At 42.4% G+C, this 19,491-nt stretch overlaps 1 protein-coding gene across 1 annotated transcript in view; it reads left to right on the forward strand.

The window, feature by feature from the left end:
• The window catches only part of ptgfrnb (prostaglandin F2 receptor inhibitor b), a 52,793-nt gene that overhangs the window by 28,534 nt on the left and 4,768 nt on the right, over window positions 1-19,491 (forward strand). Inside the window, exon 11 of the mRNA XM_083938096.1 lies at window positions 5,500-5,619. Coding sequence (XP_083794222.1) covers window positions 5,500-5,619 — 120 coding nt within the window. The remainder of the gene's footprint in view (window positions 1-5,499; window positions 5,620-19,491) is intronic.

Genomic DNA, 19,491 nt, shown 5'->3' on the forward strand with positions numbered 1-19,491 from the left:
TACGTGTCCCATACACAACCCTTTAGATTTCTCTGACTTGTTCCTACAGTCTTGTTAAGACTCATTTAGTGATATTTCCTGTAACCAGGCTGTGTACAAAGAGCATAATAGAAGACTAAATGTTGGGGAAAAGACTTTCTAACACTGTGTTAAGATTTATCACTAATTGAAAGCCGTTTTCTAGTCATTCAGTCACGTATTCACTTTGATAACAATCCGTACAAATACTAGAGAATAATTATATGTTAATTAGCCTGGAAATCCTGGAGCAACCGTCTATGGATGCAAATATGAAAGCAGCATTATACACACAGTCTCCACCCACGCAGTGTTAATGATAACAAACATAGATTCTCTAATATTGTGCAAGACACGCACACCTTACGCCCTTTGACGCCCACCACAGCCACTGGCCTACTTAACTTTCTTTGATCTGACTGGGAAGTGGGAGACGGAGGAAGAGGAGGAAGAGGAGGGAGGCGACAAGGAGGGAGACAAAGACAGGGAGGTGTAGAAGTGGGCGGAGGAAAGCGAAAGAGTGAGGTAGAAAGGAAGAAATAGTAACATTGTTAAAAGAAGAGGTGAGTAAGAAAGGTTGGAGGAAGATGGTGAAAGAGGAGGATGATTAGAAGAGAAGAAGCACAGAGGAGCAAGAAAAGGAAGGAATGGGAATTGGTAAAGATATTTGTTCATGTTAAAAACAAATATGCCACTATTATATACATTTCAAATGTTATTTCTGTATTGAACGGCCATTATTAATGGTTAGCTTTAAAGATACGGGTTAGATGGACAGCATCACGGTCACCGTTAGCTCGGTCAGGACTTCATGGCGTCACTTTTTAACACACTGGCACTCCTGTTGTGAACTCAAACCAAACTAACATTGGGTTTAGGCAACAATACATTGTTTGGGTTAGGAAAAGGTTGTGGTTTTTGGTTAAAATAGTTAATATTGTCACGTTACTAACATGTGTGGCGTTAAATGATGCAACTCAAAAAACAGTGACACTTGGTTTTACACAGGACATGAACTCTCGGGCGAAAGTCCTGTGTTTGTTCGGCCGATCCTCCACCTCTTTATACTTCTCCCTACCATGTCGCTCTTCATACGAGGTCATCGCACCGCGTTGTGGTCGAGAAGAGGGTTTAATATTGACACGGAGATAACCTTTAAGTTAATTGGCCTCCACCTGAAATCAACTGTTGTGTTTTACTTCAGAAAAAAAATCAGCTGTTCCTTGAGGAGTCCTCTCCTAGTAGTGCATGGTAACACAATAATTCATCATGGTTGGAAATATGCTTTCAAGAGAGCTCATGGATAAAGTTGTGGATAGGAACAAGTGAGGAGAAGGATATTAAAAGATTTCAAAGGCTTTAACTCTCCCTCTGAGGACCGTTCAGAGTATTGTCCAGGAGTGGAAGGCATATGGATCCACCCAGACCTGGCCTAGATCGGGCCGCCCCTCCAAACTGGAGGACTGAGCCAGGAAAAGATTTGATCAAATGCACAACTTTATGGCAGAGTTTGGTCGATCTGTGCATGTGACAACAATTAAGTACTACATGTATGGCAGGGTGGCAAGAAAGAAGCCTCTTCTGAAAAAATGTCACCCTGAGTCTCATTGACTGTATGCCCAAAAACATATTTCAGATTTAGATGCCATGTGGCAAAAGGTTATAAAAACAACCCAGTGGCTAAAGGAGAGGAGGGTGAATGTCCTAGAGTGGCCGAGTCAGAGCCCTGAGCTAAATCCTACTGAACATCTGTGGATGGACTTGAAGAGTGCAGTCCATCGCCGCTCACCACAGAATCTGACTGAACTCCAGCAGTTCAGCAGGAAGAATGGGGAAATATCTCCCACTCAAGGAGCACAAAGCTGGTAGAGACAGATCCAAACAGACTGATGGCTGTAATTAGAGCAAAAGGTGCCTCCACAAAGTATCACATCTGGGGACTCATCGCTTTTACAACCCTGCTATTCTAGTTTTTCATGTCTTTATTAAGTTTAAGAAATTTTTAAGAAAAGAAAAATTCACTTGAATGTTGTATTTAAGTGATGTATTGATGTATTAACATTTCAGGCTGTAAAACAAAAAAATCAACTATTTTAAAAGGGTATCATGACTTTCTATAGGCACTGTGTATAATGAGCTCCTCTGGAAGTCTTCTCCGTGTAGTCCCTCCTCCCTACACATTTTTGTACATTGTTACATGTTTGATAGACGGGCTGCAGCATTTTCAACCATCTGATGAGGTCTGCAGAAGGAAAAAAAGCATAAAGACTGTATGAGCGGAGAGACGGTGCATAAAGAAAGAAAGAAAGATGACAACAAAGGAGAGAGCGATGGACTGAAGACTATCTTCTATCTTTCTCTGGGGAGGGCAGCAGCCCTTGAGCATTACTTCCTCCTTCTCTCCCCATCACTTGCCATTTTTTCCTTCCCACCATCCTTTCACTGTCTCCCTCTACCTCTCTCGCCCCTCCCTCCCTCTCTCTCTGGGACATCTTCAAAGTGAAGCCCTTTGGCCAATCAGCCAGCTGCAGAGACGTGCACCGCTGCTTTCCTTTTCTTTTGCGTGCGTGTGTGTGCGTGTGTGTGTATGTGTGCGTGCGCATGCGTATGTGTGTGTGTGAGATCTTGGAATGTTCAAGTGTGTGTATCCAAGTCGACCATTTTGAGTTGACCCCACACAGAGCAACAAGCGCAGAAAAAAAAAAACACATGGACAGCGTTCAGCTTCAAACTGAGCAGTTTTCAAGAACCTCTTATACTTGCCTAAGGGGACGGAAGTTCTGTGCACTCAGTCGTGTGTGTGTGGGAGTGTGGGAGTGTGTGCGCACATGTGTCTGTGCGTTACGAACACATCCACAAACTGGCACGTCTCCCATGGTTCCAGCTGTATCTTGAATGTTTCAGACGTGTTGTGGTGTTCCTGCCTGTACAGGGATCTGCTATGATGCCGTATATGGAAATCCAAAGTCTCACCAGCACATGTACAGCGCTGTTAAATAATTCAGTGTTTAAGTGATTTTTGTAGCTGGGTGGTAACATAAATATGGAGTGACCAGAGGAAATACATGCCATCAATTCATCTGTGTAAGATAACTGTAAGGATTTACTGATTTACTGTTATTCCAGATTTTGCTGTATTGTTTATTTGTTCGGGTTACTCTTTAAAGGGGACATACTCATTATTTACTCTCTTATTTTCAGGTTCAGCACAACTGTACAGAGATCCTGAGGGCTCGTTTATGGGCACAGTTTCTGTATATTGGCTGTGTACATTTAGCATTTTCACATAGCACCTCGATTGAAACCTCGCTTTTTATAATATGGGTCCTTTAATCTTCAACTTAACTTCATTTTTTAGTGAGATCTGGAGACTACAAGTTTTAAAGAACATAATCTAAAGCACTCATTTGTAATTTTAAATGTTGCACCGCTGCCCTCTGGTCTGACCCACTGTTGTGCTGCTTGTGTGGAGCGTGCCCTGTATTTGCCTTTGCTTTCATATAAATGGTTTACATAATGTGGTTAAAGTGGGGACTTGTTTAAAACAGGGTGAGTAAATATTATAACCAATAACCAAACATAAGAGCCAAGTTGTAAACCCATCATTCTTCATACATCTTCAGATGTTTATTGTGAAAGTATTGAATTCTCCGTTGCGCATCTTGGAAGCTAATGAGCTGTTGTTGTTGTTGTTGTTGTTGAGTGTGTTGAAAGCTGTTCTAAAGGTTTTCCCATCCTGTGAAACTGAACATTTAAGGCATTATTTTTCAGCAAAGAGGTGTAGAGAAGTAGCCATTTGGTTTAATTCCAGACTTTATATCCCCACGTTACCAAATGTTGTTTTTGTCCCGGCAGTTCTGCAGTACGACATGTCACAGCAGTTTTTACAGTAAACATGTTCCCCCATGACTCAACACAAAACCCAAAACACTCCTAAGTCAAGGCATAAATGAGCTGCTAAATATGCCGCTGATAATTCCCTCAGAAATAAGGAATAATGAATAAATATGCTTTCTAATATACGCAGCAGTTGCAGAGAACATTTTGTGGATCGGACTGATTTTCTCACTTGCAGCTCACCAGTGGCGAGGCCCAGGGTGGATGTTTTCTATCCATCCACACGGTGTTTATGCAGCTCGAGTGCATGTTTTACACAGTCGATTGTTTTGCACATGACGTAACGCAGCATTCTCAGAGAAAACTGTCAGAACATCTTAAATGTTATCGGAGACGACTTTAACACTGAAAACTGTCGCTTTTGCACTTTGATATAAATGACTTTGTACGTCAGAGTTAATTTTTTACAAACCGCTAAACACGGCGCTTTGAAGCACAAGCGTCAAGCCAGCAAATGCCACTAGTATCATGGTTTAAGAGCAGGGTGACCTGTGTGAGCTTTTCTCTAGAAGCACCAGTCAGTCCAAACCTTTGACAAGAAATATCACTTTCAATGAGGACATGTCACAGCAGGGAAAGCACAGGTGTAAATTATGTAATGAATCAGTCCTGGTAGCGCTCATACTGTCACACTGTCAAACTGTCATGACATGCTGTGACACTTTATTAGTGTCATTAGTAACACCGATGTCTTTCCTGCTGTAAGAAGTCAACATTTCTGTCACGCTCTGCACAATAGATAAGCCATAATCTAATAAAAATGTAGATAAGCCATAATCTATTAAAATGTACTCTGTATTTCTTCCATTACTGCTCATTAGCTTGCCAGGCTAATGCCACAGATTGGTTGCACTGGTTTTTTCACTCCTCACACAGGGAGTTTCCACTTGACATATACAAAAAATGATTTCTTAAAGGTCCCATATTGTTTGTTTTTTTAAAAAGTGAGATTTCCATGTTTCTTATTGTAAAGCAGGTGGAGGTGCTACATAAACACACTGTGAAAGTATCAATGCGCTACGTCCACAGTGAAATTCACACAGCCCGTATTTAGAAACGGCTCCTTTTCAAATGTGCCGTCAGGACTTCTGTCGGGTTGTGATGTCACAAAGGGTCTTAAAGAGACAAGCGCTAAAGCAGAGCGTTTCAGGCAGAGTGTGAATTCAAGTATATTCAGACAATGTGAGAAATATAATGTTGTTTTTGAACATTACATCACGTAAACATGTTCTAGTAGAAAATCAAAACACAAGTATGAACCTGGAAATGAGCATCATGTGGGACCTTTTAGGTTATTAATAGAATTAACCATAAACCGTGTTTTAGTCAAGTCCTGTTTTATCATTTTTTAAATCTATTTTTGTCATTATCTTCTTATCTACACCACATCTGCTTCATATGTCTTCATCTTCATATAGAAATGGCACACGGTGACTTTAAAGCAGTGTCTACCATCGCAGCGCTATTTTCTCCCAGTTGTTCCTCAGGGACCTGAATGCAGAATTGCAGCATATGCAGATTTAAAAACAGTCAGTGTTTTAAATTCATCCTTTTCATCTCAGCTGATGTGTTCTGTGTCTTCAGGCCCGTCCTTCTCCGTCGACATCCAATCAGACGCCAGCAGCGTTTATCCGTGGGAAACGGCCAAGATGGAGTGTTCGCTCAGAGTCTCTGGATCCTCCCCGAAGACGGGCGCACAGACAGGTGAACCACACGCACTCGCTTACTCGCATACACTCATAAATCACGATCAATTACGGGTTCCTGTTTTTCTGTTTTTCAAACACAAGCTTCAAGAAACGCACGCCTGTGCACACACTTTGTACTGCTGCTGCATTCTTCACCTGCCAACCTGTCAACAGCGATGCTAATAAGACTGATGTGACTCCTGCATTTCAAATGGTTGTACAGATGAAATGGACTCTCACTCTCGTTACACACACACACACACACACACACACACACCCTCCCTTAAACACAGCCCTCTAAATTCTTTCACTTTCCTTTGTGGGTGTGTGTGTGTTTGTGTTTGCTGCCTGAAATACCGGTTACGTCTTGTGCTGTAGAATAACATTTCTATTTTAACCATTAACTTTCAAATCTCAGATTAGCTTAAAAATTATGACAACAGAAAGAAACACTATCGTATCATATAAGAAAGCAATTACACATTCATTTTAAAGATGGTGCCGTTGTCCAACAGTGAGATCTAGAGCGACAGATTACTGTTACTGTAATCTCAGATAGAAATACTGTATTCTTTGTAAGGCTTCATATTAAGGTCCTTTTAATAAGCATTATTAGGTGAGGATGCTAATGATTATAAGACTATGTAAATGTTAATAAAAGCATCACAGACACGTTTATTGTTGGATTATAAGACATTTTATCAACATTAACATGCATTTATTAACATTTAACTATGCATTTTGCAGCTACTGGATCTAAAGCAAGAACAATGCCTTTTTAGGGTTAATAAATCCTTATTTCTGACATAGTATTGTTAATAATCATGTTATCACAACTTATCAGGCTCTTATTACCTATTAGCTTATTATACGCTTAATTAAAAGGAGTTTAAAATCAAGCGTTACCTTATTTTCTTCAGTAAAATGAGAGAGGAGATACAGTACAATACATGCGCTGAATAAAAAATGTTTTATTGTCAATGCAACCTCCACCGCCCTTTCCCTCCTTTAGAAACTAAACATCTGCAGTGTAACCCACAACTATTCCTCCCTACAGTATGTCTATTTTTCTCCCATCCCCCTCCTCGCCTTTGCTTTCCTTGCTCACTCTAAACATCCATACATCTTCTGTCCTCCCTCCTCTTCCCCATCACTCCATTCTCCTTAACTTATCCCGTGACGTCATGAAGCGCTCACCACCTCCCTCTGCCCATCTGTCACCATCTCTCCCCCTCTGTCTCTTCCTCTCTGCGCGTCGTTCTTTACAGTCCGACATGTGTTCTCTATATAACCTCCTCACGGCGAACGGATCAGACCTCCCCACTCGAGCCGCGTGTGTTTGCGTTTGATTGCTCGGAGATCATTTTTGCAAACACAAGCAGAGCGGAATAGCGTTCGCTCGAGTGTTTGGACGTGTGTCAACACGTGACTCTGCATCTGTGTCCTCGCAGGAATGTATCTATGCATGTAATGTATGCCCATACATAAACATAAATGTGTTTTTCACAGCAGCGCAGCGCTGCAGGGATCAATGAGTTGGTGGTTGTGGAGCGTGCTCTCCGACAGCTGCACCATGGGAAGAAACCCCCCCCCTCAGCATCACAGCTGACGGGGAAGTAACACATATACTGTATTATAATTAATATTATAGTGCAAGTGTAGCAGAGAACAGTTGTGTTATTTCTCGTAAACCAGCTTCTAAAAGGTTGGTATAGTGGTTAAAAATAGTCAAACAAACATTTTCAACTAAAAAGTTCCAGGAACTATGAAGCTGGAAGAACTGAAGTCAGGTAGAAAACTAGAAACTGGTTTGAGACATACAAGGAAACAACAGAGAGACATGTTAACGAGGCGACATGTTGTTCTTTGTGATTGCTGTTGCGTGACTCTGAAAGACGCTTGAGTTGGATGAAATGCAGAAGTGGAAGAAGAGACAGAGAGCTTATTCTCTCTCTCTCTGCTGAAGTCCTTTTGGTATTTATTGCTGCTTGAGTGCGTAACTGTCTAGAAGCTAACAATATAACGTCGAGAGACGGTTTGGGTTTTTTGAAGTGAGGGGTAAGTCCCTCATGCAACCCCTCTTTAACATTAATACAGTCACACCTTGTCCTAACACTGATACTATAGTCACCCATTCTATCTACGACATGTGGTCCCTTAAGTAAAGTGCCCTGGTTACTCTGTGCAGATCTCGCTCTGAACAGTTTTCATCGGGACTCCTTTTGAAGAAGGCCTCTTTAAAGTGTCCCCTGTGAGGTCTGTTAAATATCCGAGTAACAGGGACACCGTGTTCTGAAAGACATGTTCTTACTGAATTTTTTAAATGTAACTATTATTTTTTGTTTTGGGTGGCGGCACAAGTTTGAGAGACAGATTTATAAAAACCTATATGGAAAATTGAAGCTAGATACCGATACCTTAGGTGACCTTTTTTAAAAAAAACAGTACGTATTTCCATGATGTCATTAGGCTGTTTCCTGTGCCGTCACCGTGACTCATGTTGGTTCGTGGTGTGTGTGTGTGTGTGTGTGTGTGTGATCAGGTTTCAGGGTAAAGTGTGACCTTTCGTCAGGGTTTGTTCCTGAACGAAGTGCGTTTGTCGGGGACTATTTTCAGCTGCGGATTAATACACATTTGATGCTCTAGTGAATATTTCCAGGATGGTGTGTGTGGTATCGACTCAGCATAAACTACAGTGCCTATTTAATAATGGAGCTGTAAAGCACAGATGAATGAGACATAATAGGCTATTTCTTAGTGGAATTAATTCAAAATTGGTTTTGATGTTTGACAATTGAAAATGAAAATATCAAATATCACCATCTCTACCCTTTATATATAGGTTCCTTCCATATACCTGGATGAAAATACGTACCATTTGTCTTAGTGTAAATATTTCAGGTGCTAAATTAATTCCATAGAAAGTAACGAAACACGACAGTGTCACGAGAGAGAATGACACACATGTGGAAGGTTGTGTAACGGACCAATTAGCAAACTGGTATCGAGTGTGTCAACAAAGGTGCAGTGTTTACCTCCGCCAATCCTTCACTTCCTCAGGTGCTCACACACACACACACACACACACACACACACACACACACACACACACACACACACACACACACACACACACACACACACACACACACACACACACACACACACACACACACACACACACACACACACACACACACACACACACAATATATCTAGGGTGTGACAGCATACTGGTATTCAAATTGCAGTTCAATTCATTTTTTCCGGTTGAGTAATATTCGTGTCATACGCAGGGTTCAGACATGTACTGACTAGTCCGTGTGATCGGTTACCAGCTCACTCCTGCAGTTTATTGTTCTGATAAGACGAGAGGGGAACTTGAGGTTATTACCAAAACGGTTGGGCAACAGCGTGTGTGTGTGTGTGTGTGAGACAGAAACACATTCCTAAGGGACGGCTGAAAACAGCTCTCCTGTTGGAGCTTGTTTTTATGATGAGCATGGTGAAACACACGCACACAGAATATCCATCATTATTTCTCCCTACTTTGTCAGTTAGTAGTAATAATAATAGTTATTTTTATGCTTTGTCAGTAAATGATCTTATTGGCTCTGCTGCCTTTTATTAGTGAAGCTATTGACTACCCTCAGATAAATACTAAACCTGGTGTATGTGACCTTACCTGAACCTTTTGCAGAGATTAAAAATAGGTGAAGATGGGGGAGATGTCCCGCCCCTTAATTCCTCTCCTGACCAATAGATTGTCTTAAATCTACTCTCATCACATGTGCTGCGTAACTATGCTGTGTCCATTTTATCTGGATTGCTGCATTTTTGGTCTTTATTCCATCAGAACAGAACATTTTGTTATTGGATGATGGTAATCTATGTATGTATATTAATGTGTACTTAAAGAGCTTTGAGATAAAGCTCTATACATTCAGATTGCTGGAGGAAGACATCCAGAAATAAAAACTGTTAGTCTCAAAGAAAGTCCTAAGACTTCCAGATGATCCGTTAATAAAGCAGGGTGTGTTTAAGTTAGGTGGATAGTTAGTTTTGAGGTCTGGAGGCCCCAAAGTGGAGCAAGATGCCCCGCAAGTGTTTAATTTTTTGTGCCGTTACACTAAAACCACTACTCTGCCAATTTCTTTCAACAGTGTTTTGGTTTCTGCATCATCATCTTGCACTTGTTAAAGTCATATCCAAATATGTTTTAACATTGCATCAAATTTACTTTGTTCTTTCTCCACCTTAGCCTTCTGTGCTGTGGGAAGTCTGTAAGAATGACTGGAAAGATTGCTTGTCTCTTTTAGAGCCCCAGTAGGTTTCTAATTGTGATACTAATTACAGTATTGCCAGGTTTTGCTAGAAATAGAACGGTAAGTGTCTGCGTAAACCCTCGCAGAGCCGCAACGGTATCATGGCTGCTGACTTTTGTCTCGTTAAGCCTCTGAGAACGGTTAAATCATCAGTACGTTGTTTGTTCCATCCTGCACGTGCATATTATCGGCTGTAATGAACATTGTAGCTTCAAGAGACTTCTTGTCAGGCTTTAGACGTTTAATCTCGTTTGTGTTTGAGTTGCGCTCAGCAGTTTCACACATTGAGACCCCAGACAGCAGCTGGTAGGTGATCCGGTGTGGTGTGTGCCTGAGAGCGCCGCAGACACGATCGGCGGCTTTCAATTCACCCTCAGACTTCAGTCGTAGTCTTTCATCACTTCCTGTCTGGAGATTTCCCACCATAATGACTCCACAACGCTGATAAATGTGTCAAATCTATCTCATTTAGTAAGGACTGGATGCTCTTTTCTTCCCAGTTTTGTTATAGCTGTTTAAGTTTGTGCGTTGTTTGCATCATGATGTGTGTATCTTTTTGACCCCGTGTTGTCTGGTTTTGATGCGTTATCTCAGCGTGCTGCTGCGTGCGGACACACAGCATCCATTACCACTGGAATGACTGGCATGTTGTCGCGGACACTCACGGCAGTGCGTGTTTGAGAGACGCTGCATACTTGAAATCAGTGGTAGCGAGATGACATCACCACCAGAGATGTTTTTCCCTCTTTTTCTGAAGAAGAGAAATTGACAGTTGACAGTTCGGGTCTTTTTTTATTCAACACGTCACTGTTTTTTTTCCTGCTCTTTTGTTAAAATAACATCATACCATTGTGATCCTGCTGCGAGAAAATAAAGCTTTGTACTTCACTTCACCACACACACACACACACACATACACACACACACATACACACACACACACACACACACACAGACACACACAGAGTCCCTTTGTGCAGGAAAATAAGGCTCAGTTTTCAAGTGTTGATTTAGATCATTTAATTTAGATTCAGTGTCAAAAATGGGGCTAAACTTTCAACCAGAGATCACAATAATGCAAATTAACACGCTGTACTCAAATAGCATGTAATCTAGAAAGTAGCTTTTTTGTTTCATGGGTAGAATACTTGGAAAGCATCTCCTTGGTTTCTCCATTTTTCAGAAAAACCGTGTTTGATATGAGCGCAGAAGTTAGAGTAGTTACATTATCACATTGTGTTTGTTCACGTTGGTCATTTCCTTTAGTTCTTTTTGCAAATGTTTACTGTAACAAGCCGATAAAAGGGATTAAAATGTCATGTTATCAGCCATTTAATCAACATCCAATAAATAACCATGGCATCTATGTTTAATTTAATGCTACATCAAAATGTTGAAGTGGTTCTTTTTGCAATTTCAAGAACCAACCATTCAATTTCAAGACAAAGTTAAATTATGTCTTAATTACAAAATAAAACAGATGAGCAAATACGCATCCTTGTAATCGTCTCATGTATAATAATAATAATCAGTATCTCTGTGTCATGTAAACAGGGTCACTTCACCCAACTCTGCAGTTCCCCTCAGCTCAGAGGAGTGCTTCAGCTCCTTGCAGCTTCTTGTTGTGGTGTTACGGCACATTTACTCTTTTCAATGTTCTCAACTGTGTTTGTTTACAGCTGCAGCAGCCAGCTGTTTTTTGCATAAAGGGCCTTTTTCTTTTTAAACCCAACTGTACGCTATCTGCCCAGCATTAGACGGCAGACGGATAAAGTACAAACAGTGGAGCACTTAGCAGCTAAAGACTACACTCACTGGCCACTTTATTAGGTACACCTGTCCAACTGCCTGTTAATGCAAATTTCACACAGCAGCAACCACATGCATTTAGATGCATGTAGACATGGTGATGACGACCTGCTGCAGTTCAAAGCAGCATCAGAACGGGGAAGAAAGTTGATTTAAGTGACTTTGAACGTGGCGTGGTTGTTGATGCCAGACGGGCTGCTCTGAGTATTTCACAAACTGCTGATCTACACATAACCATCTCTAGGGTGCACAGAGAATGCTCCCAAAAAGAGAAAATATCCAGTGAATGGCAGTTCTGTGGGCGCAAATGCCTTGTTTTAGCCAGAGGTCAGAGGAGAATGGGCAGACTGGTTGGAGCTGATGTAAAGGCAACAGTAGTTCAAACATCCACTGGTTCCAACAGAGGAATGCAGGAGAGCATCTGTGAACACACGACACCACCTACTTTCTAGCAGATGGGGAACAGAAGACCACACTGACTCCTTATTAAGCACTAGGTGTACCTAATAAAGTGGCCGGGGAGTGTAACTTTACGGTGATAATGTGGCAGTCTTGTGTCCATTGTTATTTGGAGTTTGTGCACTTTTGCCGGCATCATCACATACCTGGATCCTTGCTGTTTTTGTTGTTGTTTTTTCGGGCATGCTTTTCCATCTTGGCATGTTATTCAGTAATGGATGCCATGGAAATAACATCCATGCATTTTAACGAGGAATACGACACCAGTTTATTTTGTTTTTTTGTGCACATTATTTGCACATTCGCCAAACACCTGGCGACATGCAACCATATTTTAAAATAATTCTGTGTGGTAAGTTTAATGATACATCCTTCTCTCCTCTCTTTTGGCTCCTCTACTCCTCATTTCCTCCTCACTCTCTCTCTCCTCTCTCCACTCTCACCAAATTACCCAGCTGTCTTTGCAGGGCCGACAGGCAGCCGTTAATTAGCCAATCTCACGCTCCGTTAGCCGGCCGGGGAGACCGAACGAGGTAGAGGAAGAATAGACAACGAGATGAGAAAGAGAAAGAGAGAGGGAGAGAGAAGGTGGGAGTGAATAGGAGGAAAATGGAGGGAGCTGAACAGATTGTTAAAGTGAGCAAGAGTGGAGAACAAGAGAGTGAATAGAGGAGGCAGTAAATGGAGGAAGAGTGGCTCGAGAACAGCATGCAAAGTTTCCTAAAGAGAGAGACGAGGAGGGGAGGAAGGCAGTGAGTTCTTCACCAAGTGGTGAGAGAAAGAATGGGAAGAGCTGTTGAACGGACAGGGTGGACAATATGAAGTGGTGAGGCGATGAGAGCGGAAAGACTGAATGATTCTCACTTCATTAACTGTTTCTGGTGCGTGTCCTGTCAATGATCTAAAAGCCCATATTGGTGCAAACTTCAAAATGATCGAATCTAGAGGGATCTTTTTAAGTTACAGAGAGATAAGTTGTTAAAAACCACAGTTCCTTCGATCACCCCTTCCTCACCCCAACCGTACCGAGACGGGAGAAAACATTCGGATAAAAACTTATTCTGCAGTCATTTATTCATTTGTCGTCAAAAAGTCCTTTCTAGTATTCAGTGGCCTCTACATGACTGCAAAAATCACTTCTTTCAGGTGTTCAGCAGAAGAGAACTTGAGTGAAAACATCAAACGCCGTCTCACTGTAGGGTAGTAAAAGAGCCAGAGCAAATAGTGACGAGCCGAACACAAAGAGGGAGATGGAGAGGGGTATAAAAGCGGAGAGGACAGTAAAGCACAAATTGAAAATGTTGAGGCGTTAGTCCTAAACAGCAGAGCAGCGCCATCATTTCCCCTCCATTAGGTCTCCCAGTTAAACAGGAGTGGGAGCCGATACAAAGCTTTAAAGGAAGCCTCAGATTTCGCGGGATCAGACCGAAGTTCTTCACAGCAACAGCATCACAACCACACTCTGTTCGGGTTTACAGTGGGAGTCAAAAATAACTTTTCTCTCCGTCTCTCGGTCGCTCCGGTGCAACTTGTGCATTCATGTCGTGTATTCAGGAGGCATCTGCGAGTAAAACATGCCAGATATCAAATGAAAAATTAGCATTCATTAACCGGAGGTCTTATTAAGCATGCAGCGGGTAAGAGGGGGAACTTTGCTTCCCAGTGGCTTTTTTGTTTCTGCGAGGCTAAATAGTGTTTTTATAGTGTTTAGTATTCCACTCTACCAGAGCTGTCCTGCTTTATGGAGCAGAGAACACACAGTTTTATCAGAAGCACTGCTGGTAATTGTAAGTGTGCGTGTGAGTGTGTGTGTGTGTGTTTCAGGCAGTTGAACGCCTTGGACTCTCCTCGAGGGATTAATCCAGAGAAATCCAATCAGACTGTCTTCATTTCCACAGACAGCCATTTTAGTTTTATTAGCCCAGACAGGAGCCAGATATTCTATTAGAGATGCACCGTTGTTCCTCCTCACCAGCCAATCACCGGCACCTCCCAGCGTCCTGCCGCTTATCGAAGCCGCTTCGCCACCTAAAACAGCGCGACTCGTAATGAAGCGGACAGCCAGTGTGTCAGCTCACTGCTCAGCTCATTACACCTGCCAAAACTTCCACCATGTCCCTGCTGTCAACGAGCATCGCCGTGTCACCCTGACTGTGCTGTTTGACCCAATTTAGCACAGAGGTTACTATACAAGGGTGTTGATATTGGTTCTTCTTAACAAATCACACGAAAACAAAGAAAAGCAGCTTATGAGCCTGATGTATCTTATTCCTCTGTGCCATAGAGGTCGATTATAATAATAATAATGTTAAACTTCATTTATATAGCACATTTGACAACATAAAATGCAGCTGAAAGTGATTTGCAATGAATCAAAAACGCATTATTAAAAACTGGGGACACAAGGAGAGAAACTAAAACCCCTAAAGAGATGGAAATAGGATAATGCTAGTCATAAAAGCATGTTTCTTTATTTATTTATTTATTTAAAAAACAAACACAAAATAATTAAATGAACCAAAAAACTTTACACAAACTCGATAAAATAAAAATACATAGTAAAAATACCTAAAACAAGTATGATAAATATGAAAGAAACGTCAAATAATGGCAATAATGTCAGAAAATGGTGGGGTTTTTTACGTTTTAAGGAACAAACTGAGTTGATCGTTGATTGATCGAGTTCATCCAGTGACACGTCCTTCGCTCACTCGTCAGGATTCATCAAACCAGACAGCGATGTTTTCAGCCAATCGGCAGGTTGAGCGCCCCCGTTCAAACGTGACTCAGCCTTTGTACTCGGCAGCATGCAGGGTCATTATCCCCGGTTCAAGTGCTGTGCGTTCTCACATGCGCGTCAAGATAATTTCATGTTTGCAGTATGCACGTGTGAAGTCTTTTATGTGTCTTTGACGTCTCGATGCAATGAATCATAGACGTGTGGTTAACAGAGCAAAGTGCTTTTTAAGCTTCCTGGGGCCTTTTTAGGTTGTGATGTTAGGTTTGTGGACCAGTGATTACTTGTTATGGTCAGATTATCCCCCATTCACCCACCAAAGGGCCGTCTTGATTTCGTGTTTATCAAAAACCCAACAAGCCTTTGATCAGCTTTTAGACCCCCCTTTAAGTGCATTTTTGATATTCTGTTCGCATGCACATAAATTGTGGAAATGCATCTGCTTAAGTAGCAACACATACACACTTCTCTGTATTTCTCCTCACTGTGTGTGTGTACAGGGTAGCCGTGCAGTGAGGCAGCGTACGCTATAGCTCATCAAGTGGCTGTTTGGATAGGAGTCAGAGAGTTCATGGGTTCATATAGGGGGGTAGAAAGGTCTGTATGGGGGGCGATAAGGGTCTGCATTCAGGAGGAACAGCTGAGGGTAAGGGGCTGGGTGTCAGCCTGCTGGAGGGGGGGTCAGATACTCCTATAGCACCTCCCATGAGGAGGGGGGCGTGGGTGTCTGTGGTGCTACTACGTGCTCTCTACAGACGCAGCTTGAGATGTGCTCCCATTGCTGAGGGCCTCTTGCTGTTGATTTATGCCCATGTGATAAACAAAATAATCGCCTCAGTCACTTAGTATTTTCAAATCCCCCTTCCCTCCCTCCCTACTCCTCATTCTCCGTCCTCTCTGCCGTCAAGAACAAAGAAAGTAAAGGATGGAGGCTAACTGTGTGAAAGCAGGGGCTTTCTAATTATAGTTCCGTTCCTCGAATATGTGTGTCGTCTCTGAAACAAGCAACCAGAGTTCATGCGTCAGTCCTGCAGAATTATGCAAAATGCGTCTTTGATCACCGGCGGCAATGTCACACACTAACCTGGTGTTATCAGAACGTCCGTGTAACGCGTATCTTTTCACTGTCAGCCAGGCGGTCTTTAAATGATGTGATTATATAAGAATAAAGTCATAGTGATTATATAAGGGATTAAAATAGTTTTCCTGCGTCCTGTCATTAGAAAACCTCTCTGTGCAAGTGAATGAATAGATTTAAATATGGTGCGTCACAATAAACAGTTATTTTTTCCTACTTCTTAAACAGACATTCAAATGAAAATACGATTACTGGGCGGCCAGTGGAACAGTGGTTAGAGCAGACGCCCCACGTAAAGCGGCTGAAGGCCCTCGAGGCAGCGGTCACGGGTTCAACTCCGACCTGCGGCCCTTTGCTGCATGTCTCCCTCTCTCTCTCTCTCTCTCTCTCTCTCTCTCTCGCTCTCTCTCTCTCTCTCTCTCTCTCACCCCATTTCCTGTCTGTCCGATTTAATAAAAGGCTTAAAATCTGCCAAAAAATAATCTTTAAGAAAATACAATTACTCTCTGTAGGATAACTTTGGTTTAGGACAGTTTGGGTCAAAGAACTTGTACCAAGTGAGAGTTCAGGACGTAATCCTCACGTCCGGTCCCACTAAGTCCACACCTGTCCTTCAACTTGCATTCTTGTAGCCAAGCATGCACAGATGGGAGCCCCGACTGATTGATGGGTCCCACCCATGCAGAGGGTCTCAGTGAAGTGTATAGGCTTACGTTCAAGTTCATATTGGTACATTATGTCCGCAGAGAAAAGGGCTTGAAACACTTCGTTGTTTAAGCCCAGATGTCAAAGTTGGAAGCTCAAAATTAGAAGTGAAAATCAAGAGGTTGCGGTCAGGAGTTAGGAGAAAACCTGGGTCTTTATCATCGTCCTCAATTACCATGAAGACACAATGAAATGAAATCTGGAACCATTAAATGTTTTGCATTTTTGCTTAAATTGTCTAAGCATTAAATGATTAATTGCATGTCAAAGTAGTTGTAGTTAAAATTAGCAAAATATCTCTATAGTGAATGCAGCTCTAGACTTAAGTAATGCGTTCCCTGTAGTGCTTCAGTATCAGTGTTCATGTTACGTCAGGATGTTAATGGAGACATCGTTTCTCTCTCCATGTCAGAACTTTACTCATCAGTTGATTCTGGTCAGCGAGTCTGCAGCGGTGTGTGTGTGTGTGTGTGTGTGTGGTCAGTCGACCCGTTCACCCTCCTCCTCTCTCGGTGTCAAATCCTGTTTCCTCCTCTTTGGTTAGATGGAGCGCTCGGCTACTTGTCTTTGTGCAGAAAAAGAAGTGGTGCCTCCCTCCTCTATGCCGTCCTAATGCATCTTCATCATCATCCTCATCACTTTCCGATTTAACAGTGGAGGAAGTGAGTTCCAGTGTAGAAGAGGCTTTACTGTCTTTGACATGGTGGGAACTTACTTCATTCATTCATCTTCAACCACTTGTCCCTTTCGGGGTCGCAGGGGGCTCGCCCGATCCCAGCTGACATCGGGCGTGAGGCGGGGTCCACCCTGGACAGGACGCCAGTCTATCACAGGACACATAGAGACAAACAGAGACAGACAACCTATTTCCTTAAAAATCTGAAATGTTCTGTTTATTTCAAACAGTTTTAAAGTCCTAACTACTGACAAAAGGTAGATTTGTTGTCTGGAGACCAGGAAGTTTTGTCCTCGGCCCTCTTGAGGCCGTGAATATCTACGGTAAAAGTTAATGAAAACTGGGCCAGTGGGCAGGAGGATATGTGGACCGTCATGTCACATGGACTTTACAAAGTTTTCCCATAATGATCAATAAAAAGACCACGGGACGCTAAGCTAAAACCAAGGCCAGTGTTATTACTTCGGCTGCTCGTACTACTACTGATTTTTAATGATGTAGCACTTGAATATTAAAACCATTAGGGAAGAATTGAGATGTGATTCATTACCCTGCTGTGGGTGAGTTCACTCCTCTCTTCATTATATTCTCTTCGTTCTTTCCCCTCATTTCTCCATCTCTCACTCTTCCCTCTTTTTTGCCTGTAATTGTTTTTCATCATCGTTTGTCTTTTTTTTCCCCCCTCGTTCGCATTGTTCGCTTTATTTTTTCACGTGTATCCTCTATTTGTCTCCTAAATGACAGAGGATGACTCAGGCTACATGGGGCTTTTTGTGTGTGTGTGTGTGTGTGTGTGTGTGTGTGTGTGTGTGTGTGTGTGTGTGTGTGTGTGTGTGCGTGCGTGTGTGTGTGTGTGCTAATAGTCCCCCTCTCCCTGACAGACTAATGACTAGTTTGTGCCTCTCTGTCTGTGCTTTTCTCTCTCTCTCTCTCTCTCTCTCTCTCTCTCTCTCTCTCTCTCTCTCTCTCTCTCTCTCTCTCTCTCTCTCTCTCTCTCTCTCTCTCTCTCTCTCTCTCTCTCTCTCTCTCTCTCTCCCCCTCTCTCCCTCTCTCTCTCCCCATGTTGAGATAATTAGCTCGCTCGCCCCCTTCCCAAAGATTACAGCCGTTATCACAAATTCTCTCTCGTTGCCTGTTTTCCGTCTTTTGTCATCAGTGTCCTCCTTTTTCTGTCACATGTCCATCTCTCCGTCTTTTTTATCTTTATTTGTGGGGGGAGTAGCAACAGCAGTCGGTGCGTTCTCCTGGTTTTTGGTTATCTCTTTTTTCCCTCTGTAGTCATCTTAGTGAATTTGGGGCAGCATTGTACATCCAAAAATAACGCCCTCTCCCTCAATTTCCGTATCTTAATCAAGTACAGTAACACTTGAGGTGGAAAACATCATCATGCAACATGAATTAGCTGCGTGAGACTGTTTTGAAGTGGTTAAAGTAATTAAAATGATACATTCAACATTAAATTAAAACACTAGATTGAGGTTATACTTTGGTAATGCACTGTTGCACATCACACAGTTAGCTTTGGTAGATTTGTGTAACATATTGGGGCAGCTGTGGCTCAGGAGGTAGAGCGATCAGTCCAAATGTCGAAGTATCTTTGGGCAAGACACGGAGCCCTGAATCGCTCCAGAAGGCGGTGCGATCGCTGTGTGAATGAAAAATGAGGTTCTCGATGAGCAGCCTCTGTTTTCATCGTATGAATGTGTGTGAATGCAGCATTTAGGTGTATGTGAAGTTAAGTCCATCTACCATTTATTGCTGCATTGCGGGAGAGAGGTGGTGCTTTGGATCGATTAATTCCACTCAAGCGCATTAACAACTCTGCAGGTCTTCAAACTGAAACTGGTGTGTGAACATATTTGTATGTCTAGTCTTTTTCCCTTGTTGAGAAATTCTGGATACAGCGTGGCCCCACCCACTACCGCCGGCCGGTGACAACGCAGTGCACATGCGTCTGATTTGTGACCTTGTGATCCAACTTGCCTTCTTACGTTTGAATCTCCGTGCACAGAAATCTCCCCCTTCAGGAGAAGAATGTGGAAACACGTCTCCAGTGACATTTCACGGGACAGAAACTGAGTGGAGGGGATCTTTAAAAT

The sequence above is a fragment of the Echiichthys vipera genome (genome assembly GCF_963691815.1).
Source record: "Echiichthys vipera genome assembly, chromosome: 23".
NCBI classification, from domain to species: domain Eukaryota; kingdom Metazoa; phylum Chordata; class Actinopteri; order Perciformes; family Trachinidae; genus Echiichthys; species Echiichthys vipera.